At 46.3% G+C, this 21,335-nt stretch overlaps 1 protein-coding gene across 1 annotated transcript; it reads right to left on the bottom strand.

Annotated features, from left to right (window-relative positions):
- Positions 1-261: 261 nt before the first annotated feature.
- Positions 262-18,235, bottom strand: chn1 (chimerin 1). Its single transcript, XM_084023323.1, has 7 exons — positions 17,576-18,235; positions 16,126-16,210; positions 13,110-13,283; positions 11,875-11,952; positions 11,131-11,268; positions 10,079-10,184; positions 262-1,081 (listed from the first exon to the last, which is right to left on the bottom strand). Exons 1-7 carry the CDS (start codon positions 17,825-17,827, stop codon positions 910-912), a joined length of 1,005 nt encoding a protein of 334 aa, XP_083879449.1. The 5' UTR covers positions 17,828-18,235; the 3' UTR covers positions 262-909.
- Between the last annotated feature and the right edge of the window lie 3,100 nt (positions 18,236-21,335).

Genomic DNA, 21,335 nt, shown 5'->3' on the forward strand with positions numbered 1-21,335 from the left:
GGACAGACACGGAGGTGCACACTCACGCATTCACGAACAAACGCAGATCGCATAATCCTCCTGTCGGGGATTATTTTGGACTCACTTTTGCAGAAACATGAATCCAAATGAACATGCTAACATATTTGCCATATCGCGTCATGTTTACAGGTTCTCTCTGCTGCCCCCAAGTGGCCATTAAAATTAGTTCATGCACTTTTAACGCACAATTTGATGAAGATCTTTATTATGATGACTCGTTAAGCACTTAATTTCTCAGAGTGGGGTTTAATAAATTAACGTGATCATGCACAAGTTGTGTACAAAAACATTACAATTAAAAAAAATGTAATTCACAAATGCTTTTTTTTTTTTATATAACACAATAAAAATGTTATGGTCAGGCAAACGCACCAGTGTGTACACATGATCAGGAAAGGGCTACCTCAAATTACATAAAAAACAGTTGAGGAGATAACAAAAATACAGCATCATAGAAATTACCCCCAGAAATATCAGTAGCTTATTTTAACATCCAACTATACAATGTTTGACAGAAAAGAATGCACAGCAAAGACTGGGAATGTAGAGTAAAACTACTAGAGAACAGACAAAAGTAAAGTCACAGCGCTACACGATCTGAACACATGCTGGGTTACAACTACAAAGCAACAAAGACCTTGCACCATGCATGCTGAACCATGTCAGCTCCTAAAAAAATCCCCCGACAAAAATGGGGAGACGTAGAGTACAAGTGTAAAGTTCACTGTCCGCACCCGATACAGGGGCGGACAGATGTTAGGGCAGCACTAGTCCATATGCAGGGCATTTAAAAAAAACAACGTATCAATCAATGCAATACAAACAGTTGAGTCTTTACACAAAAGAAGGATTAGATCGCTGTTCTATAAAAGTTCCTGAATCTGCGTTTTAGAAGAGCACATCTCCGTTCTTAATGAGCGCCTCCACCACCTGTCTCTGGTAGCGGATGTCGTTGAGTGATGTCATGGCGTCCAGGTCCGGCGCGCGCATGAGGGTGGGTCCGAAAACGATGGCGAGGTTCTCGGCGTTCATCAGGTTGAACGTCTCGTTCTGTGTCACCCTGCGAGTGTTCATGAGAGGATTAGAAGATAGAGGAGGGGTTCAGAGTGTGCAGTGTGTTTCTTTTTCCACCAACCTCCACAATATCTCAAAGTAATGTAATACTATTGACGACAGTTTATCTAAACATCCATAACTAGAAGTATGCAAAGATTTCCCTACAGCAGAGAGCTTCAACAGGGGGTCCGGGACCCCTAGAGGGTCCGCAGAGTTTCTGCAAGGGGTCCCCGAAATAATTTGATCCCGAACTTTTCTTTCAAATATATCCAAAAATACACATTAACATGAATAAAACATATAAAAGGCAAATATAAATATTTGTTCAATGTTATACTGTGAAATTGTGATGTACAAATGCCAATATAGAATTACAATATGTTCAATAAATATATGAATCTGTCAACAATTTAATGACTTAGCATTGTTCACATATGTGGCATGAGCAAGGAGATAAAGATTGCGACAACGCCACCTGCGGCAGTTTCAACCGCAGGAAATCCTGAACTTCTAACAGTTCTTCATGTAACTAAGACACACAGGTTCGAAATACCACAGGGGCGAGAGACGGTTTCAAATAAGGAGAATACTTTATTAAACAAAAATAATTAACCAAAATCCCCCACAATATTACTAATAATAATACTAATAGTCACAAATGTTAGCACTGGGCAAGGATAAAAAAACAGTTAAGGGAGAGGGCGGGGGCTTACCAGGCGGCAGGGACAAATCAAAGTAGAAGGGTCCTTAACTTAAAACACCCGTGACACTACACTCACACATCAAACGAAAGAAAAGGAAATGGTGAAGGGGACCACCACCAGGAACTGGACTGCCGCCTCTGGGCCGCCGCACCTAACCAAACACGAAACAAACAATTAAAACATGCCCAAAAGTGCTAAACAAGACTGGTGGGGAGGAAAAGTAAAGGGTTCAACACAAAAATACAAAATACTAAATAATGCAAAATAATCAATAACAATAATCAATAACACCAATCAATGAATCAATAATAATCAGCCTCAATGAGAGGGTGACGATCTTAATTGAGGAGCCCGGTAACCAGGCCAAAGTTGGCTCAGCGACTCTCGGTCGCATTCAACTCAGAATAAAAGAGTCGGTAAATCATGCGCCGGCGTCACCCGGCAAGCCAGACGCGTCCACAATGTATTAAAGAGAGGGAGCCAAAACAGCAGCGCAGATCCAGGGAACGGTGGCTGGATACGCGCCAGTGGATAACCAAGGCCTCTACAAGAGGGCACACATGATGTAGTAAACAAATATATAGTTACCATAAACATTTTTAAAAGAGTTGCTAAAAGAGTTTATACATACCACTCTGAGCTACATTACCGCTCCAGAGCGACGGGAAAGGGACGCGCTGCGCGTCAAATCGCCCAGCTGCAAACGCCAGAGAATAATGAGCTAAAAACAAATGAGTGATGGAGCCACTAAAATGCAAACAATTGAGGACATACCAAAAGGAGCAAGCAATCGCACCCAGGAAGGGCTTCTGGCGGAGCGATGCGTCCTCCACAGCCCCAGCAGCCGGTTACGCTATAAAAGCGGAAAGCGCGTCACAAAAACGCCCGTTTGATGCACACAGGAACAACGGTAAAGTGACAAAGTGCATTACCTGAACGATGAGGATTGCACACAAACAACCACGCTGGCCACACCGAACGGCCCAGTCCCCACGGGGAAGCGGAAGAGAGAAAGAGAGAGGGCAGGTGTGCGCACCTGTATATATCAAGTGCCCCGCCCCTCAATTAATGCACTCAGCAGATTGACATAATGCCCCATAATGGTAAGGAGGGAGACGACCTGTCACATCTACCCCCCACTTTTGCATCGTCGGCCCGACGATGGACAGAAAAGAAACTAGCTCCAAGGCCTGAAAATGGCAACCTGGGCATTTAACACAGGATCTAGGCCACGGCTAGCAGGATTGTTTCGGCTAACTGGCTGAGGGAGATGATAGACGTTAGGATGGTGGCCAGCTGTAGCACGAGCTGTCCTACGCAATGCCTGCTGACTAGTACTTGGCTGGTCAGTTGGGGACAACGATGAGGCTGGTGGTGAGGCACTCTCAGGTGCTGGAGATGTTGCCGGAACATGGCTGACGACCCTAGGGGTCACAACAGGGGAGCCTGTAGGACAGGGGGCACCTGGGGCAGTTACAGGTGGCAGACAGGATGATTCTGAGACCAGGAACCACTGTTCACTGTCACTGGAGGACTCACCCTCCAGTGCTGCCGGAGCAGGTAGAGATGGCGACCTTGGTGGGGGGTCGGCAGCTTCAGGCTGAATTACAGCCTTCAGCATTTCTCGATGCACACTCCGGACCTTGTGCGGGGCACTCACAGGAGCCACAGTGTAAACTGCTCCTTCGCCGACAGGGGCTTTCACAACCTGATACACCACCGAACTCCAGAGATCTTGGATTTTCTGGCGCCCCCTAATGCTGTGGTCCCGCAAGTAGACCAGCTGCCCCACTACAAGTGGGGCCTCCCGGACCCGCTGATCATGCCGCTCTTTCCGTCGGCCAGCAGCAGCCAACACCCTCTCACGGGCCCCGTCAAAAGCCACTCTGAGCCTGGCCTGGTGCTCGGCCACCCAGTCCTGCACCTGGCCTGGTACTGGGTCCTGGACACGTCCCAGAAGAAAATCTATGGGAAGACGAGGCTCCTGTCCAAACATGAGGAGGAATGGCGACTCACCAGTGCCCTGATGAGGGGTCGTGTTATAGCAGTAGAGCACTTGTGGCAGACAGGCAGCCCAATCACGCTTCCGGAAAACTGGAAGGGTCCGAAGAAGATTATGTAGAGTTCGATTAAAACGCTCGCACTGACCATTACCCGCCGGATGGTACGGGGTAGTGCGGGATTTAGTAACACCGTACATCAGGCAGAGCTGGTGGATCAGCGAACTCTCAAAACTTCTTCCTTGGTCTGAGTGCAAACGGCTCGGGACACCAAATTTATAAAACCATTCAGAGATCAGGGCTTGAGCCACGGTGGGGGCCCTTTGATCTCGAGTGGGGATGGCCACCGTAAATTTACTGAACACGTCCGTCATGACTAGGACGTTCTCGTACCCATTGCGAGAGGGCTCCAACAACGTAAAATCAATGGCCAAGATCTCATTAGGTCGCGAAGCCAGCAAATGACCCATAAAACTATGCGACCTGTGCCCAGAGTCCTTGGCGACTTGGCAACGCTGGCACCCCAAGACCCACTGCTTTATGTCAGAAGACATTCCAGGCCAATAACAACGTTGCCGGATCAACTCTGTGGTCCGCTCTATGCCCTGGTGGCCATGTTCTCCGTGCAGCTGACGCAAAGTTTCCTGCTTAAGGGCGGCAGGCAAGATGAGCTGAAGAAACCCTTCCCCCCCATCTGAACGGGAAACCCTACGATACAGAACACCGTCCTTCTCCACTAGGCGATTCCATTGCCGGAGAAGCGCCACGGTTGACTTGGACAGCTGTCGCCTTTCCACAGAGGTGGGTAGTGCGTTCCGCCGCCAAAACACAAACACCTCCTTCAGAAGGGGGTCAGCCTCCTGCAAGGAACAAAGGTCAGCAGTAGACTGAGAGGGGAGGACTGAGACCACAGACTGCGTGGCTGATGTCGAGGGAGCTGGAGGTGGATTCTGCTGGAGGCTGCTGGGGACCGAGGTACCCAGCAAGGAGTCTGAGAGTTGGTGGGAACCAGGCGCATACTGCCGTGACAGTGCATCCGCATTCCTGTTGCTGCGGCCTGAACGATACTTGATGTCAAAATCAAAAGTCGCGAGTTGGGCAGCCCACCTGTGCTCAGTGGCTCCCAGTTTGGCAGACTGGAGATAGCTCAGTGGATTGTTGTCAGTAAAGACAGTACACCTATGCCCCAACAGATACTCTCTAAATTTCTCCGTCATGGCCCACTTGAGCCCAAGAAGTTCCAACTTCATGGAACTATAGTTGGACATATTGCGCTCAGCGGGCCGAAGGCCTCTACTGGCATAGGCCACCGGTCTCACACCACTGTCTGTCTCCTGTGAGAGAACAGCCCCTAGGCCACTGTGGCTGGCGTCAATCTCCAGAATAAAAGGCCGTGAGAAGTCAGCGTAAGTTAACACGGGAGCTGAGACTAACATCGATTTCAAAGCCTCAAAGCTCTCCTCACACTGAGCGGTCCACGCAGAACCTAAAACTGAGCCTGACCCTCTCCTTGACCTCGTGCCTGCCAAGTCAGCCACCAGCTGATGCAGAGGACCCGCCAGCTTAGCAAAGCCGTTTACAAAACGCCTATAGTAGCTGGCGAAGCCCAAAAAGGAACGCAACTCAGAAATGTGACTAGGGCGCCGCCAGTTGGCCACAGCGTCAATCTTCTTGGGGTCCGTGGCCACTCCCTGACTCGAAATGACGTGCCCCAGATAGCCAACCTCCTGTTGGAAAAAGGCACACTTCTCGAGTTTGGCCTTAAGACCCTCCTTTTGGAGCCGACCAAGCACCATTTCCAGCCGCTGTAGATGTTGCTCAACAGAGGAGGAGTAGACAACAATGTCGTCCAGATAAAGCAGTAACGACTGACCCTGCTGATCGCCAAACATCCTCTGCATGAGCCGCTGGAAGGTGCTTGGGGCATTACATAAGCCAAAGGGCATGCGATTAAACTCAAAAAGGCCAAACGGTGTGCAGAAGGCAGTTTTGGGCCGGTCCTTCTCTGCCATAGGGACCTGATTGTAACCGCTGGCCAGATCGAGTGTGGAGAACCAGCGGGCCCCAGAAAGTGCATCTAAGCTCTCCTCGATGCGAGGCAAAGGGAAGGCATCCTTCCTGGTCTTGCTGTTTAGGGGGCGGTAGTCCACACACATCCGCAAACTCCCATCCTTCTTCCGCACCAACACAATGGGAGATGCGTATGGACTGCTACTCTCCCTGATGACCTGGGACTCAAGAAGCTGATTAATGTGTGCCTTCACTGCCTCGTACTCTGATGGAGGGATACGACGATATCTCTGCCTGACCGGGACATCATCAAGCAGCGGTATATCATGGGAGAGGAGGTTGGTGCAGCCCAAGTCACCATCATGGGCCGAAAAGACTGACTGGTACCTGTATAGCAGCGACTTTACGTTCATCTGCTCTTGTACAGGTAACGTGGACAAATCAAGAGACTCTATCCTATTTGGTACTGAAGGAGCAGCTGTTTGGGAAGAGATAGTCCCCAAAGTAAGCTCCACTTCAGTCACACCAGCAGGAAGGCTGACAACCTGGGCAGTGCTCAGAATGCCAAGGCTGGTCCGCGGGTAAAGGAGGACCTCGATTGTCCCGACATTGACTACAGGGACGTACACTGTACCCTGGACAACCTGTACCAGGCAAGGAGAGGCTAGCAGCCCAGCTGGTAGACCCGATTCTGGGGGGTCAAACAACACGCTCTGACCAGAAAACCGCTGGGAGCAAGTGCTAGCCACCAGCTTCATCACCCCACCAGGAATGCGTACCGCCTGCTTTCCCCGGACCCTCACTGTGCCAGTGGGGTCCCCAGGACCATGAGTGGAGGACTGGTGACACCTCTGTAAGGCTGCGACGACTGGGCCAGGCGCCTGTGAAACAACAAGAGAATTAAAAAGGGAAGGGCCGTATGCACCAAAGAGTTCACGATAGCATCGCCGAATTACATTCATCCCTAGGATCCCGGGGACAGAAGACACAATGCCAGGGGGGTCCTTAACAACAAGGATACCACAGCGGGGCATCACCTTACCACAAAGTTCCACCTCCAGCTCCAAATAGCCGATATACGGAATCGCTAGGCCATTAGCTGCTTGCAGCTGTAGCCAGTGACAGGAGTGAAGGCGATCATGACCCCAAGGTGCAAACTGCTCCAGAAAGAAACTTTCGGTAACGGTGGACACCATGGAACCAGTGTCCACCAAACATGACACAGAGACCCCTCCAATAGAGGCATCAATGTTTGGACAAGGAGCAATTAAGTCAACCACTGCACCTTCCTGTGAGCCTACGGACTCCCCAACTGAACTGTGGCTCAGCAGCTCAGCGGGCTTCAGTTTTCCGACAGGTGAGAAGGATGAGTTGGTCTGGCAGTGTTTGAGTTCAAGCCACCCACTGAATTAACACGGCGTCGCTGGGAAGCTCGTACGCCGTCACACTCGCGAGCAAAATGGCCAGGCTGCTGGCATCTTCTGCAGATTAAAGGGCCATTGTAAGAACCTTGCCCTTGGGAGCGAGGGGCCTGCAGGGAGGCTACGGTCTGGGTCAACTGATCAAGCTGCTCCTGCTGACGTTTTAAAAGATCCATCAGATCACTAAAACCTGGCCCTGCTGGAGTGACACTAGCAGTAGGTTGGGCCTGGCCCTGTACCCTATACTGCAGGCCATAAGCCGCTGGCAGAGAAGCACTACGCCCCCTAGCACTCCCTGGAAGACCCTCCCTCTCCCATCGAATAGCCTCACTGCGTAGCTCCAACAGGGTGGCAGTTGGTTGGCGGCGGACAAATTGTTTCAGCTCCCGCCGGAGAGAACAGTCAAGTACATGTTCAATAAATTGATCACGAAGGAGAACATCCGCATTTGGTACCCCATCAGGTGCGCACTGCTTGACCTGTGCCATTAAAGCCATAAGGGCTAAGGAAAACTCATGCAGTGTCTCCCCCTCAAGTTGGTGCCGAGAAAAGAACGCCTGCTGCAAGGTCACATAAGGCTGCATGCAACCATAAATTTCCTGTAAGATAGTGAATATCTTAGCTGGATCTCTTCGCTCTGCAGCAGAGCGAAACTTGATCTCCTCTCTCGCTTCCCCTTCTAAATGATCAAAAATGAACATGGCCTGGTCAGCAGCAGAAAGATGGCGAGCGCGCACACATGCCTGTACCTCCTCTACCCAGTCAGCTATCCCAATGCCAGTTTTACCGTTGAACATCGGGCACCTACGATCCCTTGGCACAACAACCAACCGCTCCGTAACAGCGGCAGCCGCACCTGTAGATGGGGCATGACTAGATGGAAACGAGGGAGCAGCCCCACCAGAGCCCCCCACAGAAGCAGCTCGCTCCTGATGAAGTCGCTCATTGTCTGCTTTAAGCTGTAGCACCAGCTCCTTGAGTTGCTGCATCTCCTCCTCCATGTTGACTGTGGGGAAACTGCACCAAACCCACAAGCACGAATTAGTAGTAGGCTACGTCCCTAGAACAAACACTGCTGTTTTGGCTCTACAACTACACATACAAGACAACTGATGAAAATTTTAAACACAAGAAAGAAAAAGAAAACACAACCTATACCCAAATAGAAACACGTCTCTGCCTTTTTTTTCTTTATAATGTGGAATCCTGCCGACAACGCCAGAATGTGGCATGAGCAAGGAGATAAAGATTGCGACAACGCCACCTGCGGCAGTTTCAACCGCAGGAAATCCTGAACTTCTAACAGTTCTTCATGTAACTAAGACACACAGGTTCGAAATACCACAGGGGCGAGAGACGGTTTCAAATAAGGAGAATACTTTATTAAACAAAAATAATTAACCAAAATCCCCCACAATATTACTAATAATAATACTAATAGTCACAAATGTTAGCACTGGGCAAGGATAAAAAAACAGTTAAGGGAGAGGGCGGGGGCTTACCAGGCGGCAGGGACAAATCAAAGTAGAAGGGTCCTTAACTTAAAACACCCGTGACACTACACTCACACATCAAACGAAAGAAAAGGAAATGGTGAAGGGGACCACCACCAGGAACTGGACTGCCGCCTCTGGGCCGCCGCACCTAACCAAACACGAAACAAACAATTAAAACATGCCCAAAAGTGCTAAACAAGACTGGTGGGGAGGAAAAGTAAAGGGTTCAACACAAAAATACAAAATACTAAATAATGCAAAATAATCAATAACAATAATCAATAACACCAATCAATGAATCAATAATAATCAGCCTCAATGAGAGGGTGACGATCTTAATTGAGGAGCCCGGTAACCAGGCCAAAGTTGGCTCAGCGACTCTCGGTCGCATTCAACTCAGAATAAAAGAGTCGGTAAATCATGCGCCGGCGTCACCCGGCAAGCCAGACGCGTCCACAATGTATTAAAGAGAGGGAGCCAAAACAGCAGCGCAGATCCAGGGAACGGTGGCTGGATACGCGCCAGTGGATAACCAAGGCCTCTACAAGAGGGCACACATGATGTAGTAAACAAATATATAGTTACCATAAACATTTTTAAAAGAGTTGCTAAAAGAGTTTATACATACCACTCTGAGCTACATTACCGCTCCAGAGCGACGGGAAAGGGACGCGCTGCGCGTCAAATCGCCCAGCTGCAAACGCCAGAGAATAATGAGCTAAAAACAAATGAGTGATGGAGCCACTAAAATGCAAACAATTGAGGACATACCAAAAGGAGCAAGCAATCGCACCCAGGAAGGGCTTCTGGCGGAGCGATGCGTCCTCCACAGCCCCAGCAGCCGGTTACGCTATAAAAGCGGAAAGCGCGTCACAAAAACGCCCGTTTGATGCACACAGGAACAACGGTAAAGTGACAAAGTGCATTACCTGAACGATGAGGATTGCACACAAACAACCACGCTGGCCACACCGAACGGCCCAGTCCCCACGGGGAAGCGGAAGAGAGAAAGAGAGAGGGCAGGTGTGCGCACCTGTATATATCAAGTGCCCCGCCCCTCAATTAATGCACTCAGCAGATTGACATAATGCCCCATAATGGTAAGGAGGGAGACGACCTGTCACACATACATTATGTATTCACATAAGTATTTTTTATACATTTCACTATAAGTTGAACTACACATTATTATTGGCCTGGTTAAATAAGCAACACCACTTTATAAGATATGTAATGGGGTCCCTTCACTATCAGTTAAGGGGTCCTTGGCCTGGAAACCATTGAAGACCTCTGATCTACACCCTTCATCACACATCATCATCTACCCCCCGAAGCCCTTCCTCCTATCAGTTTCCAGCCACATTGCTCACCTTTTTAAGTGCGCCATGAGGTACTTCAGAGTTTCACTGTGTGACGGCGGCAGCAAAGCCAGAGCCTCCCGGAAAGCTTCCAGCTTTTTCTCTTGGTCTGTGAGCTCTGAGCAGAAACAGAAAGGAGCGTGTTGTTAGCGCGGCCAGAAAAGCACTCTCTGACCTCAGAGGACACAAGCGGCGATCAATGTGGTTATTTCCTGCGGGGTAATAAAAGCCATTAGTCTCCGGGAGGAAGTCTGAGGCTGCTTGAGACGACAAATTACACATTGTGAATGTGTTCGAGAATGTTTTGCATATTAGGCCCACGATTGGAGTTGATTATTTTTCACAGCTCTGTTCCTGCAACCGAGGAAAAAAATCTCCAATGAATGTTCCCAGACGCAAAGTTTGCAGCCACATAGTCAAAATAATCTGGAATTCAGTGCAGTCCATTGGTGTAAAGGTAGTTTCTATAAGGATGTTATACGGGCCCCATTTACTTACTGCTGCTTTTATGTTTTAAAGGCTTGCAGATGTGAGTTTTAACAGATTTTGCACCTAAAGCAGCTACTGTTTACCGTCTTGTCACTTAATCAACTAGACTTGGACAACAAACGACATCAACATACGAATAACCAGCAATCCTCACCTAATCGTTTTTTATTAAAGTTTAGTTAATATAGACAAAGCATATCATTTTATTATAGATTGATACTGATCATTTCAGAAAAACAAAAGCAGAAAAAATATTATTATATATTAATATTTATTATATTATTATAATATTTGAATTTAATGGAGGTCATTGAACTCGATTCCATCACATACAGGTGTTTCTGTTATTTTGTCCACCCTCATGAGGCCAAGGAGACCGGTACTGCAGCTGATACCTGTCATGTGTGGATTTTCTGCCCATAAAAAACATCTAAAGATGAAATCCTAATGCAGTAATGTGACCACGTGAAGTCAACAACATAAACCTTCGTCGTGACAACCCTCCATCTTTATGCAGCAGCATCCATCCAGTGAAACAGGTGTGTTTCTGACTGAGCGGCTTCGCCCTGACTTACTTGCAGCCTCGATGAACCTGGGGTAGGCTTCGTATGAGATGATGGGAACAGGCAGATCCCTGAGGTAAAGTTTCAGCGCGCCCGTGATGATATTGATGTCTTCATAGGCATTCACCGAAATGTCTGTTTTCTCGCCATCTGTGAGAGACGAGAAGAAGACAAGAACGTCTGACATCAATACTTCGGCATCGGCGTGTCACTGTATCTGTCGCGCTGTATTTTGCAAAAGTAGCCGCTATCATCCGCCTGGCCTGTTTTATACGGACTCTCCCTCCGTTATGCATGCTTTCCAGAGCAGGCCGTGGCCTACTTGTGCTGGCAGACTGAACATCACAGCGCTGGGAGCTGGAGTGACACTCTGTCATGGATGATATCCCACATGCGGATCTGGAGGAGTTTAGCCCACTGCTGCGGGGTTTTTCCTTACGGTTAAAATTCACACTGCACTGGGCAAAGACAGGCTCATTCCCACTAAGTCTACTACTGAAAAAGGGTTTTTTTACAGTCATGTTTAAGGCAGAGAGAGTACATCCATGGTTTTATCCCCCTGATGTCGCCCCCTGTCCTGACTGTGAAACCCTGCGTGACACTCCCAGATGGACATTAATCCTCCACAAATGTGTCACTTTCTCATTAATCCCAAGTGTTCTCTGTGCCTTACGTAAACAGGATGTAAGCACGCGATGTCGGCCGTCATGTCCTGAGCTGACGGAAATCTATAAAAGGCAAGTAAAGAATGCATACCTTTGTCAAACGCCATCTTGACTTCTTCCAGCGAATCACTGAATCCAGATATTCTGTAGAGGCCTTCGGACTTCAGTCCTTGAAGAACAAACATGATCATAATTTAAAAAAGAAAAACCTTTCAGGGCTGACGTGAGTAACGTTCAGCAGCATATGTTGCCTCAGGTAATTGGGGAAATGCCATTAAACACCCTTAAATATGCAGAATAAATTAAGGGTAAAATGTCCACGTGTCACACGTTGGAACGACGTCGGGCCCACGCAAATAGTTTTCTGCATCACTGGGCAAAATAATAAAGACATAAATCAAACTTAGCTACAGACATATATTAGAGGGCAGACAATGAGGGAGCAATGAGTTTCCTACATAGCTGAATGATTTAACTGAAACGCAATCAAATAAGGCAGCAGGAAATAGAGTAATGTATTCTTCATTACATGTTCACAATTACCAGCACACTCATCACTCAGTCAGCCCCCCCGCCCAAATAAACAGGAACTCAGTTAGTAATGGAATGACTTTAAACGCCTCAAATGAGTCGGATTCATAGTAGATCTCTTACTGGAAAATTATAACAAAGCTTTTAACATCATAAATACTGTTAAAGTGGTTGTTTTTTGCACAATATCAGCTAAAAATGCTAAACGTGACCACATTTAAAGTCATTGCATTTTCTAAAAATATATAATTTGAGAATATATTTGAATACGTTTCCTAACCTGGACATGAGTTTGATTAGTTGTGCTAGAATATTAACTAAATGTCTTCATAGAAGCCAAGAAAGGCGGCAACGGTTTGGATAATTTCAGAAATGTAATCACAACTGAATGCTTAATTTTGAAATGTAATATTATATTAATTCATAGCTTTGAAAACAATCACATTACTTTGAAAACCATCTATCTGAATATGGACATTTCCAGAGGCACAAAACTTTACATTAAAGATTATTATATGGATAGAAAATGGAAGTGTTCAAATAAACTGTCATATGTGTAGATATAGATACTTCAATGCTTTGTTCTTCTGCATTAAAATCAAGTATTCAGGAGTGACTTATATGATTATGGTCCGTCTTTGTTTGCAGATATGTCAGCTATAATCCTTCACTCAGCCTATGATTGTCAGCTAATCAGAGTCTACTTCTACAGCTGTCAGGGCTTAAAATGTATTCAATTAGTATTTCATTTAAACCTGCAGGTCATCACATTTATCCCCCGTGACCTGGACTGACCTCTTGACTCGATCTCTCGTATGCACATGTCCACCACCATGGGCCGCGCCGTGTTGTGGGCCTTCACCAGGGTCGTGAGGTCGCAGCTGTAGACTTTGCGGATGTGTCTGAGGTCGGGCTTGCAGTCGTTGGGCACCAGAGACGAACACTGTTTGTGGACGTTTAAACCACAATCTGCACAGAGAGATACACAGCATTGTATTTATTTACTCTTCATTCGCCAATCAGAATGCAAAGTGAGATATTTCCTGTAGGTCATTTTGTCTCTGAAGCGAGGACCGTTATGCAAATTCCCATTCAGCGTTGGTGTTGGTTGGGATGTGGTCGGCTGGTTCCGTGTGTGTTTTGGCTCGCAGAAGAGTGTTAATTCCCTCGATCCATGTTTGCCCCCTAAATGTCACAACACCACTAGAGAGCTCTCTCTCTCTCCGCCACACGTCATTGAAGTCACCTTGAGCGTCGGACACAGCTGGAGTCACCTCTGGAGGGCCATTTGATTATTAATAACCACAATAAAAGGAGGATTAACCACAAGACTCTGGGAAATGTCTCTCTTTTATCTATTTGTGCGAAAGCATTTGAATGATAATTATTAAATGTGGGGATATTTTCAGGAGCACGCATCACGCTGGGTGTTCAAATGGCATATTAGTCACGATGACAGTTTAAGTATCCCACGTTGCGTTATGTGTCTTCAGTCACAGCGGATGGGGCCCCGAGGCGCAGCTGTTTCGGGGCAGCATTCACCTTGTTGGGAACAGAGGAGCCCGTGGAGAGCAGACGCACGGAGAGGCAGCAGCTCCGCTTTGTAACGGAGACGCATGGAGGGATTTAGAGGACCGAAAAACGCTGTGGCCTGGAGGAGGGATGTGAGCGCTGCTGCTGTGTGCTCTATTCTTTCTCCCAATCCAAGCTCACACACAATGGATGGAAGCAGCAATCGAGGCGCTGCGGGCTACACGAGACCTAGTTTCCCAGATTAAAGTGGGGCAGCTTCTTCAAGCCCTTAGATCTTTTTTGAGCCGTCTCCAAGTTCCAAAAGGGTTTTTTTATTTTTATTTAACAAATACTGTTTCCAAAAACATAAAAAAATGTAAAAATATTTTTTTTACACATTTTAAATAGAAAAATTCTTCTAAGAGCAAAGAATCGGCGCTTCTGGAGGACCTCAGACAATATTGAGATTAATATGGGTCTCTGGAGAAATTCACACAGCCTGCATTTATATGCATTGTTGCAGAAATGTAATTACTTTAAGAGATGATTCTTTTAAGGATATGAGACAGGCAGTATAATAGAGGACGGCCTGTCATCAGGCTGAGCCCCTGTCGTCGCTGTGAGCCCACTGGCGGCCCCGGGGTCCCAGGTGGGGCGGGTGGGGGTGAGAAAGGGGCCCGAGGGACCAGGGGATGCTGCTTTACTGCACCGTCAGCTCTGTCTCTGTTGCTATGGGAAGAAGCTCCGTTTTTTTGGCTAAAGGGCTCTGAGAAGAGGTTTAATGGGGGCTGGGTTCTAATTTCTAATCAGCACATTATCACCATGTCGACCAGCAGAGTTACCAGTTCAAACCGGTCCCTTTCTGACTGGAACTGAAAGCGCCACTTGTATTTGTTAGATTTTTTTTAGAAGTAAGTTAGATAGGGGTTGAGCTGCTTGACCCAGCTCTTTGGGTTGAAGCCGCTGAATTGTAATGTGTGTGGAAACAGAGGTCCTTCCCCACGCTCCGAGCTCTTCTCCTCATTAAAGAGACATGCCAGCTTTGTTTTCCTTCACGGGCATGATGGGATGAGGCTGGGGGCCGTACTCCGATGAGGAAATGTGGCACAACAAGCACAAGCAGAAGCTGGCTTGCTGGCACGCGGCCAAAAAGCAGTTCACACATACAAAAAGAAAAAAAGGGGGTGGGGGGAACGTTTTTTTTTTGGTATGCAAATTCGAGCATCATGTGAGACTTTGCTGCCCTAGATTCCAGTCGCCGTGGTCGAGAACGAGGAAATGGCAACATAAAGAGTTTATAAAGATCGACTCCAAACATATGTGCCATTTTTTTTTGTGTGTTTGTTGCCAGCGTTCAAAATCAAGACGTTAATAATTAACGGCAGAGCTCCCACAGATTTGTGTGACACACTTTGTTGCATCAATAAAACATCAAGGACACACAGTGGACTATATCATAACGCTCTTTCGGGATGGGAAGCGAATTCCAGCAACGAGCTACGGAGGGGAAACAGGAATCTCATCAGAGTATTTGACAAGCAGACAGGCAGATACAACAGCAGCATTTACATCACAATAACAACGTGCGTATGTCACATCCGTCACACTAAGTAAAGGAATGCTAAAATAATCATATGAATAGCTAATGGGAATTCACAAAAGGCTGAACGGCATTACAGATTGATGGTGAATATTTTTAGAATATGCTCACACTGTGGAGCACAAAAACGACAAAATGGATTTAGAAAAATACAATAACTGAGCTGTAATCGCATTGTTATCGTCTGCTGCTGTAGGGAGCCTGTTTACTGGGCTATAATGCAGCAAATGCTTATCCATCAAAATCATGGGAGTGGAAACCAAGACGACCCTTGTTATTGGAATAATAAGGATGTGAAGAATAAACCCTAATGTAGTTATTACATGCATTATACATAATAAAATATAAAGAATAAAGCTGCTTTTACATTAAAAACAATCCGTCAGAGATGACTGACAGTGCTGAAGCTCATTCATCTGCTTGTTTGAATTCACAGAGAGGACAAAAGTAGGTCAAAAAGAAGGGTTTGATAGTGTATAGTACATGTTACATCATGGCTTTAAAGCCCCTCATTACACTATTATACAACTGCTAATCCACAAACTACTGTTGGGATTTTTGATTAAAACGCAATAATCCAGCTCCAGATGCACTCATAACCAAGTAACCCATATACAGCAATGCCCACTTTGTACACCATGAATGTAAACATACTATAAGGGTGGTTTATATCAGATGTAGCTGGAGAACACGATGTACCTGCACATTTGAGCCCCTGAGCCATCAGTCCCCACATGAAACTGGCACAGTGTTCGCACCAGTGAGGCCCTCGGAAGGTATGGACCTACAACAGAGAGGAGGACAGTGACAGATATTAGTGATGAAGGGCAATGAGAAGACAGCGGGAAGTTGCCAGCCATTTGCTCCACAGACATTGTTTATCCCGGCCGGGAGAGGAGGCGAAACGAGGCCGAGGAAGAGGACTGTTGATCAAACTAGACCCTCTAGACTGACGACGCTGAGCCTCCGAGCGGGGGGAGGCTTTGCCACAGTCGGATTGGACTTTTTCACAAGAGCGAAAGGTGCAAGTTGTCAGGGGGAAGGAGCCATGGAAACAGTGGGAGTCTGCCTTGCATCGGGGAAGGGAAGGGAGCCCCGCGCTCCACCGAGTGACAACAGCCCGACCAATCAGGGAGGCCCCTGGGAGCGACAGTGAGCCACAGCGCTCGCTGTTTTCCTTTCAATAAGTCAACAGCAGACGCGGCAGACAAACAAACCACAGACCTGATCAGCATTGTGCAGTTTGATCAGTTTGTTTAAGAAAAAAATATGAACTGACAGTCAACTAAGAAGTGTTTTGACAGTCGGCCATTATTGATGGTGAACCCGATCATCTGGAGTGATGTCATCGTTTCTTTTCATGTTTACAGAATCCCAGGATGACAATTTGGAGTATCTAATCAATTTGTGCTGTTTATAGCATCATATAAATAGATCACGTCTTTCTGTTCCTGTTAACATGCAAGAAAAACCTTTAAATGCTGGATTTATTTAGAGTAATTAATTTAACAGTCTAGTGTAAAACTAGTTTTATTTGATAAGTGTGGCGTTTAACGGTCAGGGAGCTTCACTTCGAAAGTTTAAAGACTTAATTTGGAAACCAGATGTTTTTTTACACTCCCTTCCTAATGAATTTGCTCAGATTGTACGTCATCCTTTAGTTGTGGGAGCTTTCAACGTGGTGACTGAAATGCTGGGACTCTGCTCAAATGTGGAAACGCAACATTCAGCAATCCTGGCAAACAAAGCAGCAGAAATAGACTGGTAAGCATCAGCAGTTTGAAAGCCTTGATGTTAATAATTCACCTGCTGCTCTCCATCCCATTAACCAGCCAAACGAGTGAGCCTGCAGCCAAATAGGGATACACTCCTCCACTGTTTCCCCCTTCTCCATCGGCCCTAATCTCTCCATCTGGAGCTCAAACTAACAGCAGTGGTTCCACAGACCACCCAACAGATTTCCTTTTGATAAAAGGCTCACTGGACAGACCAAAACAGCTCTGTTTTTCATCCCCTCTCTCCCACTCTATCCCACTCCCCCTCCTCCCCCGGCTCCCATCTCCCACAGAGAAGCAGCCCTCCGGCCACACATGATCAAATTAACGTTTTTGGAGATGCAACAGATGATAAGAAGTCCTTCAAGCCTCACCTTAAAGTTGTGGACTTTCTCGGATCTGGACGTCCGCTCGCTCTCCTTCAGTGTGGCTCTGCGAACCAGCGAGGTGAGCTGTGAATAGGCGAATACTTTAAGTGGCTGCCAGAAAGTGGCCGGAGGTTTCTGTGGCCCCATCCTCATGCCCAGAGCCGCCGCCAGAATATCCTCCTGATTGGCCTCCCGCTTGGCCTTTTGCACCAGGGACTTCTCTTCCTTGTGAACCTCGTAGGACTCTCTAGATGGCATTCTGGTGCTGCAGTTCTCCCAAAACCAGATGAAGGAACAACCCCAGTGGAAAAGTCCCAAAAAAGGAGGGGAAAACTGTCTTGAGGCTCAGCGCAAGACTCTATCAAATGATATTACTTGCATTGTGCCAATTAAACTGAGACAACAAACTGCAAATTTGATTTATAAAAAAATAATAATTCAAAACAATCCAAAAAGGGGAAATCCTCATTAAATCCTCTCACAGCAGTGACAGTAGATGAAGTGGAGCCTCCCTGGTAGGAGTGCCAGCTTTTATACAAAAGAGGTGCAGCCCTGGGTGCTCATGTGGTTCTCTGGGAACGTGTATGCAGATGAGCTGAGTGGTTGTGCTAATCCTCTCCTCCCTGTGCAGAGCTGATATTCTCCCTGGAACAGAGACAGCACACTATTGTGTATGGATGCCGTCAGGGCGGGCAGAGCGAGGGGGAGGAGTACAGGGGCGGACCCCTATAGCAGTCACAACAGATTAAATGGATCCCAGCAGCCAATCGCGGTGCGGATACGGCGGCTTTATAGTAGCCACCACCCCGCCCCCCACCCCTTCACACACAGCCATCTCCATCAGATAACCCAAGCAGGGGACCCTGGGAAGGATGAGAGTGGGATGATAATGAGCAACGAATGAGTCATGCATCAAGAGTGGGCTGCCGCCTGCACAACTTGCGACAGCAGTGGGCCGTTAGAGAGGGGCTTATTTTCAAAAATCATGTTGCCACAGAAACTGGTCATGACGGGGACCGCGACGCACACACACACAAACGCACGGAGAACGCAAGCAAGATGTGCTGCTGTTGATAGGAATGTTGATACAAAGTTATCTGGATTTCAAATCAAATAAATTCAACATTTAGTATTTGGACTGTACAAATGAAGAGAAAAAGAAAACATAAACCGATGAAGAACAGAAATATAAAACAACTCCTTCTGTAAGGGCATTGTTTATAATCTACCACACATGATAAAACAGCTCTCGACATTTCCACTTTGAGACATATTTATGCACCAAAAACAGATCAAAATCACATGTCATGGTCTGCTTGTCTGTTTTGCATCATGTGAAGGATATTTAAATGCCTTTCTTTATGACATAAACTTGCCTTGCCTTCCAAATAAACAACACAAACATCACCCTAAAGGAAATACATTTACACATTGCATAAAAATATCATCCAGTCTAATAATTAGTACTGGGAGTCAACATGCACGGTTACTCCATCGTCTTACATTATGATAATAATACAAAAAAAAATAATTTATACAACATATGTCTGGAAGCTGGGAGCCTTTTCTTTTCTCTCTTTGTCTGGATGTTAATTTCCGGAAGGTTTACACTGATGCAAGCGTTGTTGTGTGCATGCAAACGAACGATCAAATACGGCGTCGTGACAGCGATGTGGGAGGAAAAGGATCCGCTTCTGTTCACGCTGCAAGTCAAATGTGATTATGCTCCCACGCCTCACGTCACGAGTCTAATTCAGACTCAACTGTTAAATAGCAAACATTCTCACCTTTTTTCTGTCTTTTTTTTTTTTTAGAGCTGGAGAGGAAGTGACTGTACAGACTCAAGAAATCAATCAGGTTATAGCCGCCCCCCCACCTCAGCAGAGAGGCATCACAATAAGAACAGCAGAGAGGAGCAGAAAGGGGCCTTTGAAGATCAGTGCACTTATGTAGAATGGGATCCCAAATGGTGCATGACAAGGTGTATGGACGGCAACGTGAGAGACGGGAAAACGCAGAGGGCTTCCCGTGCAGCACTCAAGGAAAAGCCTCCTCTGCTCAGGAGGGTACCTGTGAGCGGTGAAGATAAAAGACAGCAAGAGTCTTTTATATGCACTCGCTCATCCGCTCAGACCACGAGTGCTTTGGAGGGGTTTTGCAGCGTAATTGCGTTGCCTGCTGTTAAGTGCAGCGCGAGAGTCTGACTCCCCAGGATGTGGTTTACTTTGAACGCAGCTCTAATTGACACTGATTGATTTGCTAGTTTCCTCCAAACATGTCCAGAGATGGGACTCTTGAGGATGGGTGTGTGCAGCGCTGTGTCTTTTATATCCGTGTGACGTCCATCGAGCTTCTCCGAATGTTTGAATCGAGACACGTTTTAGGGTTCAAACAACAATTCACTCCAACTTCTAAAGTGTTTGAGTCAAACCCAGAAAGCAGCACAATCTCAAAATGTTCTGTGTTGAAACTTTATTTTCCTCAAATCTGTCCAACTCTCTTGTAAGCCCTTAAGCTGTCGAAGTGACTATTTATGTGGGTTGGGAAGGCTGTTACATAAGGAAATGTTCTTCTAATGCACTGCTGACCCAGCACTGACATAAAGGCCCATTAAGAGGACAGCAATGATTCACTCATGAAAAACTCTCAGGGCTGTGATTTCAATCTCTCACTAAACACTCTATGTTTGAGTTAAATAACAGTTCTCTGTCACGATCTAAATCTGTGTCATAACGGCCGGAATAAAAAGATGCAGTTTTTAGTGACATCAACTGCCTTTCAGGCTGCGTATTAACGTAAAAGGCAGCTGATTTACAAAACTCATCCTTGAGTCAAGCTGCAGATGAAGAAGTTACATAACGTTTATATAACCAGACACTACAGCGATGACGAGTGAGAGCCGAGATGTTATAACAGAGTTCATGAGTATACTTATGAACTTCTGACGTCAATCTTCTATATATCAGAATTGGGGCGCTGCACTAGGGGTGGGTAAAAATATCGATACGGCAATATATCGCGATACTTTGCCGCCCAACACAATATAGATTTTTCAACTCTAAAGATCGATTTAAAAAAAAGATTCACGTTTAGACGCATTGGGAATGCAGTACTTTATCCTATTTCATTTTATTTTCAAGTGAATTTCATGGGAATTAATAAAATGGAGAGGCTGTTTTGAATTAAATAGTTTTGACTCTGAATTTGTCCTCTGATCAATATCATCTGATGTACATATACAGGTACTTGTGTATTCATCTTTATTTATATCGCAATATCGTGATATTGTGATACGTATCGTATCGTGACCAAAGTATCGTGATACGTATCGTGACCAATGCATCGTGATATGTATCGTGACCAAAGTATCGTGATACTTATCGTATCATGACCAAAGTATCGTGATATGTATCGTATCGTGACCAAAGTATCGTGATACGTATCGTATCGTGACCAAAGTATCGTGATACGTATCGTATCGTGAGGTTCTTGCCAATACTCACCCCTACACTGCACACTAAACGCTATCAAACTACATGCCGTTAAACAATAGTGAGCAACTGTCCTTAAACCTTTTGTGGCCGTTCATAATGAAGTGAATAAAACACCTAACACATTCATTCTACAAGCATTCATCATTTGGCTGCATACTTTCAGGCCACCGCCACCAGGAAACACCACCATATCGTTAGCCTAATAGCATAATTGCCTAAGTCATTTTTTGGCCAAATTGAGATATCTGCCTAACCTTCCTCTCCTACCACTG

The sequence above is a fragment of the Eutrigla gurnardus genome (genome assembly GCF_963514095.1).
Source record: "Eutrigla gurnardus genome assembly, chromosome: 12".
Taxonomy (NCBI): Eukaryota; Metazoa; Chordata; class Actinopteri; order Perciformes; family Triglidae; genus Eutrigla; species Eutrigla gurnardus.